Raw genomic sequence first — 15,171 nt, forward strand, 5'->3', positions numbered from 1 at the left:
GTGTCGGGAACGGCTTCCTTTGGGCGAGGCTGCACGGGAAGGTGTTGAGCCGGCATGACTCGGCGCTGGCTCCGTCCGCAGGAGTGACCGCGCGGGGGGGAGGGGGGGGAATGTTGTGGTCGTGGTGTAGGACGCGGAACGGTGCGGGGAATGGATTCTGATTCATATGCGGCTACATGCGACGGTATTCTGCATCCGTATGATGACGATGGTCTGACGATGGTTTTGACGATGATGACGATGACAGGGATGACGGTGACGACTTGATCCGGTGTATTTGATGCACCTGTCTAGCTGAGGCGGCGGGCCGGCCGCTACACGCTTTCTACTTCAGATCAGGCCGTTCACGTACTGCCTGTTGGCACGGACCATATATCGTGGGCGCCGTGAGTCCGGCTGACTCCGCGCTGCTCGCAGTGGCGGGCGCACGGTCCCAGATGGGGCGGCCTCGTTCTGACAGGGTCAGTGGAGGTCAGCGGAGGTCGCAGAGGTCACAGAGGTCAGGGAGGTCAGCAGGTGTCGGCCTGAAATTATTGTTGGAGGGCCGGGGAGGGGCGCTCGGCTGAGACGCGTTGTCAGCCGCGCTGTCTAGTTTCTGGAGCTGGATGTGGGTGGTCTGTTCCACTCTCGACTGTTCCACCCTGTCATTGAGTCAGAATCCGGGTGAAAACCGACAAAAACGTGCTCTCATCCGATGAAGAACGCATTGTTAGCATCTCAAATATGCACAAAAATGTCACTGTGCTGCTAACAAATGTATTTTGCTGCGGCGAACCGAACAGACACACATACAGACAGAGGCAGGCGTGCATACGGGCTGTCCCGATCGGGGCACCCGACAGGCTAACCGCCTGTGTCGCGCGGTGTTTCTGTGTCATGGCACTGGGAGCGAGGTGACGGTGACCCTGGCGCCGCATACGGCTCGCGAAATCAGACCACCGCTCCACGCCAGACGTAGCAGCCCGCCAGTCGCTACAAGCGGTGGCGTAGAGTTGTTTCTGAGTGGTATCGAGTGTCAGCGTTAGGGGAAGGTTGATATAGTGATGGCGATATACTAGCTTGATAGTGATTTTTCGTATTAAAGCTCCCACCCATCGTGGTTAAATGTGTTTCGTGATCTTGGCCAGGAAGCCATTCACTTCTACCGCGTCGACCTTTGCGACATCGTATGACCTTTGTGAGAATGCGTGCCCGAGCTATAAAACCGGCAGCATATTCAGCTGAATTATCGCGGTGCTGGGTTTTAAGATAGCTCCGTAATGATGCTGCTATGCTCGGCTCTCATATTTTGCGAGGCCCTCGTCGTCGTCTCCGCTCGCCGGCGTCCGTGGAAGCTGTGGTCGGAGACATTCTGAAAAGGTGACTTTCACCGGGACCATTTCACGGATTCCGCCGGTGACATTGCCAGTAAATGGGGAGCGGTGGCACGGCGGGTCGGTGCATTCCAGTGCTCAGTAATCAATAGAGGAGCGTCGGCCCTGCTGTGTTCATCAACATGCCTGGCGTGCCGAGCTTCGCCTAGCCTGACCGGATCCGACCCGACCTAACTCGAGCTGACTCGTGTCTGACGCGACCTTTGGTCTCGTGCTGGACAGAGGTGCACGGTGTTGGGCGAATTTGTTTTGGCAAGACCTTTGGCTTCAGCGAAATAGAAGACCCCGAAATACGGAAGGGCTAATTTAGTTATATTTAATTTTTAAAATATCTTTTCGGATAAACTGAGACTGGACGGTGATATGTCCCTGCCCCGACTGGGCGGTATCATTTCATGACTGGCCGGCGCGAGTTAGTAGGCAGTCGTCGGGACGGAATGAGTCGTGATGTGTCAGCCGACTGTCACGACTCGGCTGAACTTGGGTCGGATTAGGAGCCGCCGTGGCAGCATCGACCACGCCGCGGCCGAGCCGCCGGCCGACCGGTCCCGGTGCACGCGAGGCCGCCGGCCGTCCCTGGCTGCATGGCCGTCCTGTGCGGCGCGCCTAGCTACAGGGGTCGGCGTATGGTGATGTGTAGATAATGCTGCCTCGCGACAGCTATAGGCATTTTACAGCATGCTTATGGTCGCAGTAGTAACATCTCGTCGTCGTTCTTCCCTGCATCAGGGCGAGCTTGGTATATTCAGTCGGAGCAGGAAAAAGCATGTGAATGTTGCGGGCTGAGTCTGCTCTTATTGGTTGTGAAAGAACTCCAGACTGTAGCTGTGCCCTTAAAACGTTAACCAACCCGTCCCACGTGTGAGTGAGTCATCGTGAGCTATCAGGCGTCCTAGCGACCTGCAGGCCTTACTGATGGCCCTATCTGCATATTGGAAGAGCTATCGCGGTCGCCGCTTCCTGTCCTGTCTGTGGTCCTGCCACCTACCCGTCCGCCTGTCTTGCCTGTCTTTCCGCCCTCTTGCCCGTCCGTCTCCCGCCGCGGCCTGCGCGCTGCGACCCACGCACCTCGGCACAGCACGTGCAGCTCCGGGTATGCGGCTCGCCCGGTGTTGAGGCTGACTGGCCGAGTTTGGAGTGGACTGTGCTGCACGCCGGCCCACGTGCTAACGGTGTAGGCACTGTGCGTGGGTAGCCATACCGGGAGGAAGATTCGGAGCGAGGTGTCGGCTACACGTGGGCACGTTGTATAATTTTTACAGCTAGGATGCATTGATGTTTTTTTAAGCGGTAGTTGGCCTTGGTTTATACCATTTTTAGATGATCTAGAATTTACAATACCTAAGTCACTGGTGTGCACATTTCCATCCCCATAATTGTTCTCGGCTGTACGGACTCGAGGCGTGTTATCGACTTTCCTTCTCCCTATTCGGCTGCGGCTGGCGACGGTGTCTATGATTTCTCCTATATCGGTGTTGTGGTATCACTTCGTGCCAACGTAGCCACCCTACGTATAAGGCATGAGCTGTCCATGTGGCGATGGACCGTCCGTGCCGGCCCAACTGCTGCTTTGAGCCCGTTGGACAGACCTGAGCGCGTTCCAGCTGATGCGTCAGTCGCGTCATTGTCACCTCGCGTCAGCACTCAGCAGCCACCTGTCTATGACGTTCCGCCTGGTGCACTGGCCTGGTGACGCTGAGAGTGGGTGTCTGGGTACGTGAGGGCCGGACAGACCCAACGGCCGCGTCTGCTTTAACTGGCACCAACTGAGGGTGCCTCCGGCTGGACTTGTTTGGCTGTTGGAAGTTTGAGAAGTGAGTGAGTCGGGCTGCCGGACGGAGGCGATCGCCCGCCATGCCATGCATTGTATCGTTATGATCATGCATTATATTTTTTAATGCCGTACCATGTGCGTTGTGTCGTGTGGCGTATTGCTGCATTGCCTGCGCTGCAGTGTTTTGTTGAAGTGGTGAGATCGACGCACTTGCTTTCAAGCTGTGACGTCATCCGTGGGCTGGTGTCGTCACGTTTGCGGTTGTGACGTGGGAATGGGAATGTCTCCCGTCCACCCGTCCGCCCGGCCTCTGTTACCCGTGCTATGTCGTGACACGTCGCTGAAATCTGCCATCGGGAGGGGCTCGCTGCAGGTCTCTGTTTGATGATGCAGTGAGTCACGTTACTATGGCATGAGTCACCAGCGCTCTGTTCTATCGCGTTGTTGTGGCAGTCAACAGTGATGGCCCCACACCTGAACGCCTGTATCTACCCGCTGTAGTCGCTGAGGGTGTTCGTTTCACCGACACGTGATACCTACGCCAGGTGCTGGTCAACAGCGCCAGTCCTCAGCGCTGATCCAATCCCCATGCTGATCTCACCCTGATCCGCTCAGTACTGATCCTGGTGTTGCTTCGGTCAGCGCTGATCCCGGTGCTGATTCTAGCTGGCGCCGATCTCTACCTGAGCCGAGCGCTGTCTCATCGCGCCGACATGCATGACCGATGGATGTAGGATTAGCCCGCGGGGTCGATGGATATGATGCATCACGACATTAACACATGTGCTCGTCCACCGTGGTCGATCTACCGCCGCTGATAGCTCCATTACCGGAGGACGGTCGGTTCCGACTTCACCACCATCGCCACCGGGAAGCCGTGCGAACCTTTTCGGCACGTGCCCCGGCCCGGAAGTGGGTCATGGCGGCAGCGCTCGCTCGCCGCCGGGACGGCCAGGCTCGCCGATCGATGGTTCGTCGGACGGAGATGAACGGACGGAACAGCCGTCGGCACCGTCGTCGGCACCGTCGCGGATAGCTCGGTGGAGCTGCGGAGGCTGACCGCTTGGCCGGCGGCGGATCGCCAGCCGCGCTCACTTTCTAAACGGGCCGCCAGCTGACACCACATCCTGGCCGCGTGAGCCGCCGTGTCGTCCGTGAAAGCCGGTCCGACGCGGCGCTCTCTGCCGCTCTGTCCTGGCTCCTGGTGACCCGCTCTGTCTCTGTCCGCTGACCGACACACCGCTGGACGTCGGATCAGGAGAGAAATGCCCTGTTTGAGATGGTCTAGTTTCTACCTGGATTACGTGCTTTACCCAGATTTAGCGGGCGCTGGCGGCTCTGGGCGTCTCGGGCCTCTCCACCGCAGGCTCGCTATGCGCGACTCGGCAGGGGACGCCATCACGCGTGGGGCTCACCGCAGGGAGCCTCCATGGCGCGGCGGCAAAGCAGGGGGACCTCCCTGGACTCGGTGTGCTCTCAAGGCCACGCCATGGGTGTGGGGAGTGCTCGGATGCCTGCAGTTCAGACGGGCAGTGGATGAGGTGATCGCCAGGTGCAAATCGGGCTTTCATGACGGCTTGTCTGCGAGTTAGAAGTTATGCGGCTACTATCTTGAAATCCCGCAGCCAAAGTAAGGAAATCAACAACTGACGGCTGCTTATCAATTTGATAACGACATACTCACTACGCAGTTTGCGCTAGTCAACGATAAGGCTCATTCACGCCAATGGCGTTAATAGAGAAAATTCCAGAAGCTGTCAAGTCTCGACGTGTCGAGGGTGACTCACGGGGTGATCTGACAGAATCGAACAGGGTAGGCGCCGCTCCCCTCGCTGGTCAGATCGTCTGGCGTCAGCGCGGCGGTGGGGTGGATGACGTTTCGGATGCGAAACTGTCGTCATACACTCGTCAGCGCACGGGGCTGCGGCGCCAGCAGGCCTTTGCAGCGCTAGCTGGCGAGTGGCGTACCCTGGTGCTGATACTGCGTTGTGCATTGTTGCCACTGCGTTGCCAGTGTGGTGACGTGGTTTTGTTGAGCCGGCTACAATCCGCTGCAGAGAGACTTCCGTAATCGTTGCTGGATATAACTGAATTGATCGCAATATGGGCTTCAATAGATGAGTGACGAGTCTACTAGAATACAATTTTGAAATAGTTAGCGCCTGTCACCTTGGTGGTAGCTTTACCAGTATCTATCGCTCATACCTGGGGCTTCAAGGGTGGTATCTGATGGACAGTGATGCAGGTGGTCTGAGAAGTGGAAGACCTTCAGCAGTTCTGTCTGTCACTGTATGCGTCAGATGAGGGTCAGATATGACAGTCGTGTCTGTCCGATCCTGCCACCGACCGGTAATGTCACCCGTCTCTGGTCGAGGTTATCGGAAAATGAACGGCAGATCGGCGTCAGTCTGTGTTACCCGGCGGCTAGTGTTTCTGTGGGTGGCAGCCGTGTGTGTGTGCGATACGCCATATCAGTGTGGGTGCGCACATACAAACTGCATACCGTGCTTTTATAGCAAGATAGGCGGCGTAGCGAACGACAACGCAAACACGACGCGGTACGATACAAAGAACGTCACTCAGCCGCGCTGCAGTGAGCGGATTTCAGATCAGGCGGGCTCACATGACAGCCACACGAATCAACACATGAACTCGTGACCTTTGGTGTCCGTTACCCCCGCTGCGCCGTGCCGCGCCGCTACACACCACGGCGAGCTGTATCATAACACAGCGCGGTGCCGCTACATGACGATAGCGCGCTCCAGACAGCGGCGGTCAGACCACGGCTACATTGACGGTGTCAGCACTCAGCAGGCTGCTGACTTGCTGAGTGTGTGACCTTTGAGTATCAGCCTCGTCAGACCCGCCCCGCCGCCTCTGTCGGTACCGCTGCCGGAGTCGCTCTTTGTCCGGTCGCTCGGTGCCTAGGGTCGCTGGGAGAGACCAGATGTTTGGACTGGCACCTGCCCGGCGCTCGCACGGGCCGTGCTCCACATGCGACCGCCACTGCGGGGCGAGTATATCGGTACCGCCTCACGAAAATAACCAGGCACGCGGGGCAGGGCTATGCCGTGATGGATAGCGACTGCGAACTGTAAATTTATGGCTTCATTGTGTTAGCTGAGATATAAGCTTGTTTTTAGCGTCGTATCGGACTTGGCAGGCTGCACTGACGTGCGAATTGGCGTAATCTGTAGTTTTTCCGCTCCACTGTTATGACGCGGGCCCCGGTGGCGGTGTTGGCCATGAATCGGCCGTGCTGTGACGTCACAGAGACGTGCTGCTGCCAGCGACCGTGAGGCAGGGCGCGCGCTCACAATGCATTGGCTCGGGTGGGATGGGGTAGAGGTTGAACTGCAGAGTGCAGAGTGCTGCTCGAAGACGGTCACGCCCCTGCGCGTATTTCGAATGGTGTTATTTTGCCCCATAGTTACTTTCCACGGTCAAAACTAACGAATGATTTGTTGCGAAACATTATTTCGTACCAAAAATGTTGCTGTTAGGTCATAGGTGCCTACTCTGCCAATGCTCCTAAGGTGGCTTGAATTGTAGAATAATACTGGTCGGGGACTTGTGATGTGCCGACCACCTACAAACGCATTGCACTCTACATACCCACAAATTGTCAGCTGACGCTGGACGCATTCTTGGTCGGTCGGACCCCCCACTCTCAGCACACCGTTTTGGGTGTCCCGACGTGTCTCCATTCCATTGACGCTAAGTAGGGCCGGGCTGCGGCCGCTCGTGTGTCGGGGAGCTGCAGCTCGGGTGTCGTCCGGCGCGCGGCTGGCGGGGGAGGAGGGGAGGGGGAGGGGTTGGCCGGCCGCCCGACACGGTACAGTCCACGGCAGAGGTCACTGGGTGAGGGGGGGGGGGGGTCAGCCTTGAGCGTGTGCCGCGGTCGGTGGACCGGGCGGCCGTGCTCTTCGTCCGGCCGTCCTGACAGGTGGCGCGGCGCCGGTGCCAACTGCGCCCCTGCGCCGGCCTTGACCCGCGCAGCGCGGTCACCGCTGAGCCTGGCCCACTGCCCCGCTGCACCGTGGGGACTTATGCCATCCTAGCACGACATAAGTGGCAAATACGAGTATTTTGATATCCACTTTTTTGTCATCCATTTCACGTAGAATTGCCCAGTGCATCCATACCCGACCTTAAATCCTTTCAAAAACGATTGCTTACACCTCAAAATACCTCTCAAAGTGTAGCATTGTGCTGACCAGCGTCCTGCTTCCCGGATATAGCGAAAAAGCACATGACAATGAAACGCCCGCTCACTCGTTTCCCTGAACAGCAGCTTAAAGTTGCGATATGTTTCTATTATCTGTGCTTAATTAGGAAGATGATGGTATACACGAAAATTTCCAAAAAAACAACCAAAGGTATCATTTTCGAAGGAAATGCTAAAAATGTTAAAATGCTTTTGATTCCGGGAGTTGAATCAGCAAACAGTTACCCTACTAAGTTTGATACCTGGTGGTACGTGTGGAAACACATATCAAAATGTTCTCCAATAATTTCTGCATCGGGGGCAACTCTCATTTTTTGCCGAAATTCGCCTAAACCAGTCACTATGAGACGTCAAAGCAGACGGTGACGTGTGGTTTCTTACGCCCCGCCGGGCCGCGCCGCGGCGGGTTACCCAACCGCGGCACACCGTCTGAGGGGTTTCCGGTCAGTAGGGGTTGGGAGGAGGGAGGGAGGGGGTGATGCCATGTTGACCTTGTTATTTTCCATCGCCAAATATTGTTTTTGGATAAAACAACAACGCTGTTGCAACGCTGCGTCTACATTACTGGCTCCTACAGGCAATGTTCACCTTATGAACTTCAGTTATGGAGCTTTGATATAGGCAAATCGAAAACTGATATAACTTCGTAAAGTGGGGGTGTAGGTTTTCGGGGTGGTGATCACGAATTTCATGTTAGTTTTGATCAATGATGATCTTTTTCATGCAAGGTCGGGTCAGGCTAGGCTCGACAATTAGGTGCCCTGCCGCCTATCCATAGTAGGCAGGTGTCAATCACTACTAATGGCTTCGTAACAGGTTACGTAAGCACCAAAACTTCTTATCAAAGGTTTTAACAGGTGTTAAATTCGAAATTATCTCCAAGCACTCATCTAGAAAAATACTTACTGAGAAAGGTTAACTAAGGTCATCTAAGCTAAATGACCTCGACCTAACCTTCACATGACCTTACAAATGCCAGGAACAAACAGCATTTCATATGTTGGAGCGTTAGCAACCACAACAAGCGCCGATAATGTGCGCTCACATGCGCCAAATCGATAGCAGCCTAACCTGGTCGGGAGAAACAGGTCATATGTCAAAACTTATGAAAGTCAAGGTCATGAACTTTTCAGTTCATGTATAAAATTGGCCGACTCCAATGTATAGAAAGTTTCGTCGCGTTCCACCACGTTTTGCTTGAGTTAGTTGCGAAAAACCGAGGGGGAGGATCTGTTCGACCCCCTCCCCTTCAAGTGCAAGGCTTCACAAGGCTAAGTCCGGAATGCCTTTTGATTATTGGGCTAAACATGAGCAAATACTATTTCTAAAAACAATTGTAGCTCCATTCCACTTCTTGAACGCTTCCACGCCCACGATGCATTGCTAGCCGAAGACGACTTAGCGCTAAGTCTATGGCGAGGGGTGGGGGAGGGGTGGATGCAACCTGGATGCAACAAGGGAGCCAACCATGTTGTCTGGGATCAGTAACCATTAGCCCAACCATTTGAAGGCGAAATAAAGCTAGTAAAAGTAGCGTAGGGTGCGATATGAATAAAGTCGTGCTAGGATGGACAAAGTCCCCACAGTGCGCTGGCCGGGCTCTGCCGTCGAGCGCTGACCGCTGACCGCTGCTGGCCGCCGGCCGCTGGCTGCCGATCGCTGGCCGCTGGCCGCTGACAGGTGACCGCTGGGCCGCTGACAGGTGACCGCTGGTCATGGTCGGCTGGTGACCCGTGACTGTCCATACCTGCTTCATGATCTTGGTTAGTATGCAAACGGACTGCTTTCGTAGCGAGCCGGCTTGGGCGGCTGGCTGCCGTGAAGTGATTTAACCAGTGCATTACTGAAAACTGAATTACAAAGACTTCACTCTTTTGAAGCTTTGGGGCTCTTGACTAGGCGTTTGAACACTGAAGGCGACGCTCCGGTCATGATCACCTCTGCCTATAACAAACCGATGGAGCTCCAGCCTTCAGTGCCTCACGCTCGGACCCACCTCCTCCCACGAGATGACCAAACGAGCTCGTGCCGCGCGTGACACGCCTGCGGCCCATTTCAGTCACGTGTCGATCACGTGCCGGCCGGACGGGCGGGCGGCACTGGCTCTGTGCCTTTGTCCCGTTCCCGCGCGCTGAGCGGAGAGCTGTCGTCAGCTGACGGTCGGTCTGTCGAACCGGGCTGGACCGGTCGTCAGCGTACCACGGCTCGGCTGGGTTTGTGAGGACGGACCCGGCGGGCTGGGTCGGCCGGCCGGCGTCTGGGTGTCTGCTGTGAGTCTGTGGCGAGGCCAGGCTCAAGCCTCAAACTGCCGTCAGCCATGGAAGTTAAAACTCCGTCTTGCCAACGTATGCTTCTAACTGGCGTTAGCTTTGGGTGTGAAGGACAGAAGCTGTGAAATCCAGCCTAAGCGGAGTAACGTTGACCTTTCGTGCGTCCTGCGATCCCTCAAGCTATCATTGAGATCCAGCGTCATTTCGGGAATAAACTCGGGAAGGGATATGACCAATGACCATTGGCGTATTTTGATTGCGACGCGTTCTGCGACGCTTTTTTGGTTCAGATCGGGCAACGTAGAGCCCATGTAACCTTTTAGTCTAAAAAGCGCAATGCAGACATTTGATAAGCGAACCACTTTAATTGCTTTATAGCAACTTCTAACATTTCCATTTCTGAAGGTGCCAGCATCCCAGGCCTGAAGCAATTACCCATCTCACTTCTAATTATCGTCTTCCACGAAATTGTACGGACTACGGAGGCGTGCGATGAAATCAGACAGTATCGGCGGTGTTCGCTGAAGCTTAAATATAGCATAGCCCAATATACGCGTCATTGCCTTCTACGCCGCTCGGTGCTTCCAGGACATGTGCGCCTCTGTGACCTTATATGGTGCCATGGACGACGATTGCATTACGAAACCCTCGCAGGGTTTAGCCATTTTCATGTGAAACATGCATGACGCTGCCAGTGAAGTGGTCTAATTCCATCGGTAACTTACGCATTCATCGTTCATTTATGTGTGGCGCACGTCGATTGGTCAGAATCGATGGGACGCGCCGTTCTGACTGTTGTTCGGTTGTTGAGACTGGCTCAGGGCGGTGACAGCTGCGCCATGGCCCGATGTTGTGGAGAACGGCCCGGCTCGCCAGTTTGGGGCGCTGCGAGAGACCAGCTGACGGCCCGGCGCAGCGCAGGGGACGCTGCCCATGATGGATCGTGCCCGCATCTTTTGTCCGTGTCTGCCGCTCCGCTCCGCGACGCGCGAGGCCGAGCCGGGCGGCACACACTGGCGGTATGTGGCATACTGAATGGAAGGGAGAGGGGCTGGTGAGATGGGAGAGGGCGAGCCGGAGCGAAACTAGCAGAGGGCGAGCTCAGATTAGACGATGGGAAGAGCCGAGAGAGAGGAATCAGGCACGTGGCTGGAAAGCACAGCAATGGAGGCTGATGGCTCAGACCGAGAATTGTGAATCCGAAACGGCGCGGAGATGCTCAAATGCCCTGTGGTCACTTTAAGTTGGACGTGAGTCGGAGCTGAAAATTTTACTTTCTTCTTGCTTGACATGCTCATCAAAGTCAGGATCTGACATATGGACACTGGGAAGTCCCTGGCTGCTAATGCAAGCAAGTTCGGCTAGGAGGCATGCAATCCGGCCCGTTTGAACTTCCGAACGCCTCTGAACGCTATTTGAATATCTCTGCGCAATATAATATCGCAGCATTCCATGCGAGTCGAACGACAATGCACTGATCTCACGTAGCAACAGCCGGCCCAGCAGCTCCCATTCCCATTCACATGGACCCGGCCTGCAGCACCGGCTCTAAAATAGACCGGCCGATCGAGCGTTTGATTTCATATGCCCGGCGGACTGGCGGCGGCGTGAGACGGGTTCCGAGATATGTGGACCGAGGTAGGCTGGGGCACCGGGTCATGTAACGGGTCAACGCGCTCAGCGGTAGCCAACGGACGGGTTAGCGTCCGAGCGTCTCGACGGCTGGGCGTCTCAACGTCTTAGCAGCTGGCGTCTCAGCACTCAGCAGCAGTTGGTCTCAGTGGGCGGCTGAGCTGCTGGCTGCGGAAGCGCCTGTCTGTCTCCCATAACAGGCGCTTGTCTCCCATGCAATGTATTGCCGACTGTCTCAGGTTCGAGCTGCCGATTTTAGCCGCGCCAGCTGCAGCTGCCGGGTTGGGTGCGCCGGGCTGAACTGCCGGGTTGAGTGCGCCGGCCTGAGCTGCGCTGTGGGCCGGGCCGGGCCGGTTCGTGCAGCTCTGGCCGGCAGGACGTGCCACCACACCGTTATCTGGTCCCCAGCCGAGCCGCTGCAGGCGGCCGGGACGCCGGACAATCGTTCCCAGCCGACCCACTGTGTGCTGAGAATGGCGACCGTACCGCTCTGTCGCCCCAGGTAACGTTACCGTCGCCATGTGGATAGAGACGGAGATGGAATGAGTTCTTGTTCGGTGTGTCATCAGACAGATGGACTGACGGAAACAGTCGTTTGCCCTGAACACGTACCCGGGTCGCCATCTGCCCCGGATGCGCTCTCGACCCTCGGTCGTGCTCCCCCGGCCACTCTGCCGTGCCCGGCGTCCCGGGGCACTGTTTGCCGGATAAACACGCCTGTTGACCGAGCGAGAGGTCCGTCCGAGAGCCTGGCAGCTGGCGCACGGTGTACCGCCCCCGCGCCCGCCAGACGTCTTTGTTCGGCCTCTCTGGTCCGCGCCGGTACAGACTGGTGACATTGGGCAGTCAGCTGTAACGCACGTGGATCGACCGAATCGAGCGCACCGGACGGCGGCCTGCAGGCGCGCGGTGACGGATCCAGGGCGATGACGGATGGCCTCGCTCGGTACCGGAGCCGGCGGTGGCGGGGCCTGACGGGTGCTGGAGGTGACTGAGAATGAATGGCGGAACTGGCCGGCAGTTGGCTACCGCCGGCCCACCGGGACTGGGGAAACTTTGGACTGTTGGCGGCTGGCAATTTGACAGATGATATGATTTGTAGGATGGCTAAATTTAGTCCAAGCTATGTGCGATTAAATGGCGCTTTCAAGCTGAAATAAATGAACATATAAGGTAAAGAACGTGGCGGTTGATTCGATAAGGTGAGGGAGTCAGTTGCTGGCTCATATCTCTACTAGGCATCAGTAGCGGCGGAACACCTTCAATCAAGGGGGGGGGGGGGGGGGGCACTGCCGACTTTTGGTCCCATTCTTTCCATGCAACGCCCATAGGGCTAATGTTAAAATGCCAAAATCAAAGGGGGCACAGTGCCCCGGTGCCCTCCCCGTTCCGTCGCCTATGCTAGGCATGCACAATATTGCAGACGTATGCAGTGAACGCTGGTTGATCGCTTGTCGAAGGAGAGGAGAGGGGTTAGTTTTGGACCGGCTCCTCCCTCCCGCCGTCCGCCTCGACGGCTGCCGACCCAGTTGGCGCGGTCACCGCCGCACGCCGCTGCGGCCAGCCACCAGAACCGCTCGTATTTGACAGTGCCTCGTCAGCAGTCTGACGGACACCGAGAGAGCTTCGGTGCCGAACGCAGGCCAGCGGCTTCCGAGTAGGACTGGGCTGGCTAGCTTTGGCCGTGGCCGAGGATACTTTCTGCTCATGTCGTTGCCGCTGGCTGAGGGAGCTACGCTTCTACAGGCACTGCCCACATAGCACGACGCGCCCATAAACCCCAATTAACTAACGGAGTATAGTACCCTGTGGGCGTATCTCACATTCAGGCATCCTTAGAGATCACAGATCGTGACATAAATCTGTGCTATCTGCTCGGTGGTGGGAAACACGTGGTTGAATCGATCGATGTTTAGTTGAGTGTATTTGGCCTCGCTGTCCCAGAGCGTCAGTCAGGATCCATTTGGAACGTTACAGGAATGCAGTCGCAGTGCTTTGATAGCTGATAGCCGCGTGGTGAGGCTGCTCTGTGTATTTGCGCCTGATACTGGTATCTGGTGTTGTGCCGGTAATTGAAAACAGACGCAGATTGCTTCCTGTTCTCAGTAGCTGTGAACGGTCATTTCCGAGCCTCAGTGTCCACTATCGCGCCCTCGACGCTGCCTTTGTTTCAACTCTGTGTGTTATAACCACAACACAGAACCGTTTTCCTTTACACACCTGGGCGGGCGTAGTCCACTCCGCGACTAGTAAGCGAGTCTTACTGAGACAGAGGCCGCTCAGAGCCGCCGCTACCGGACGGCGTTTTTACACCAGCACTGAGTGTCGGCAGCTGCCACTCTGCCGGGCGCCGCTCGTCTCCGGGCTCGCTGACCTGAAACCACCGTACCGCGGCATGCATTGTTAGCCCAGCCCGACTGTCTGTTCAGGGGGAGGGGTGTTCTGTCCGGCCTGACGAGCTGAAGTATGGCGGTGATCGCTGCTGATCCCAGCTCTGTACCGCTTACCTGTGACTGATCTGACGTTGCTGATCTTTTCTAACGTGATATTTTCTGACGTGATATGGGACTGGATAGCTGCCCCCTGTCCCGATATGACTGTCTACCACTATAAACCCTCTGCCATATCCTGCTCACCTGCGCCTGTATATGGAGTGTGCCGCTATCCATTACCGTTGTCTGCCAGCGTCTTGCCCGTGCTCATCCTCAGTCGCCTCTTGCGTCGCAACTGCTGTGCAACATACATCAACACTATATAATTGACATGTGACCACTGTGACATCTAACCGCTTCGACTGTTTGACTAACCACCTGACCACCCTCTGACCACCCTCTGACCACCCTCTGACCACTGTCCGTCTCTATCCGACAGGTGGCTGACGGCTCGCTGCGCTGTTTCGCCTCGCTGGCCGACCGGTACACCCGGCGCGGGATCGACCCGGCTCCGCTGGCCCAGCACGGCCTGGTTGACGAACTGCTGGCCCGGCTGCGCACTGTTGGACAGCCCGGAGCCGGCAGCGCCGCCGCTGGAGCTGGTGGGTGTGGGGAGGGAGGGAGAGGGAGGAGAGAGAGAGAGAGGGAGAGAGAGAGAGAGAGAGAGAGAGGGGAGGGAATGCGGAAAATACCTCGTTAGCGAATACTTACGTGGCCCAGAAGAAAAACTGAAGCTTCCGTCGTTTATTTTACTGCTGCCTCGTACCCGTTCGTGGGACTGGGCAGTCGATAATGGTCCCAGAGTTCTGGCAGTTTGTCTACACTTTGTTCGGCCCCAGCTCTCCCGGGATGCGAGCTAGCCTTGCGCTTCTGCACAGCGCTCCGTTTTTCCCAAGGCTGCGAGCGCTGTTTGTTGGGTAACTAATTGGAAACTTGGAAATGGTCCTAGCGTGTTGTCTAGACATAACAAACTTTTTCCGAAAGGGCGTGCAAAACACTTGGCTGATTCTGCCCATTTGCATCTTCACCTGAATCTTCATTCTATGTTTGTTAGGAATGTAGTGCCGGTCGCATAGAAACCAGTAAGACCACTGACCAGTTACGCATTGCGAGCACAAAGTGAAATGTAGACTGATGTAGGCTTCCCTATGTGACGTGTGGACTTGGTGATAAAACGTTAGTCCTTGTATGATATCCCTTCTACAAAGTCATTGTGCCCGCACTTCTTGTAGGCTATAGTACCCCCACGACCCCCCTTTGACGCTGCATGACCTCCGTATGACCTTTGTGACCTCTGACCTCCCTCCGGCATGCAGCACGCCGTCAGTGACCCCTGTAACCCCCTGTGACCCCTGTGTGTGACCTCTGACCTCTCCGACAAGTGGCACGCCATCAGTGACCCCTGTAACCCCTTGCATGACCGTTGTATGACCTTTGAGCTCTCCGGCAGGCGGCAAGCCGT

At 56.3% G+C, this 15,171-nt stretch overlaps 1 protein-coding gene across 1 annotated transcript in view; it reads left to right on the forward strand.

Moving 5' to 3' along the window:
• Positions 1-15,171, forward strand: part of LOC122366969 (E3 ubiquitin-protein ligase HECTD1-like) — a 66,224-nt gene that overhangs the window by 22,104 nt on the left and 28,949 nt on the right. The window contains exon 5 of the mRNA XM_043339679.1: positions 14,149-14,311. Within this exon, the coding sequence (XP_043195614.1) occupies positions 14,149-14,311 (163 nt within the window). The remainder of the gene's footprint in view (positions 1-14,148; positions 14,312-15,171) is intronic.

The sequence above is a fragment of the Amphibalanus amphitrite genome, unplaced genomic scaffold (assembly GCF_019059575.1).
Source record: "Amphibalanus amphitrite isolate SeventyFive unplaced genomic scaffold, NRLGWU_Aamphi_draft 000842F_arrow, whole genome shotgun sequence".
In the NCBI taxonomy this organism is placed as follows: domain Eukaryota; kingdom Metazoa; phylum Arthropoda; class Thecostraca; order Balanomorpha; family Balanidae; genus Amphibalanus; species Amphibalanus amphitrite.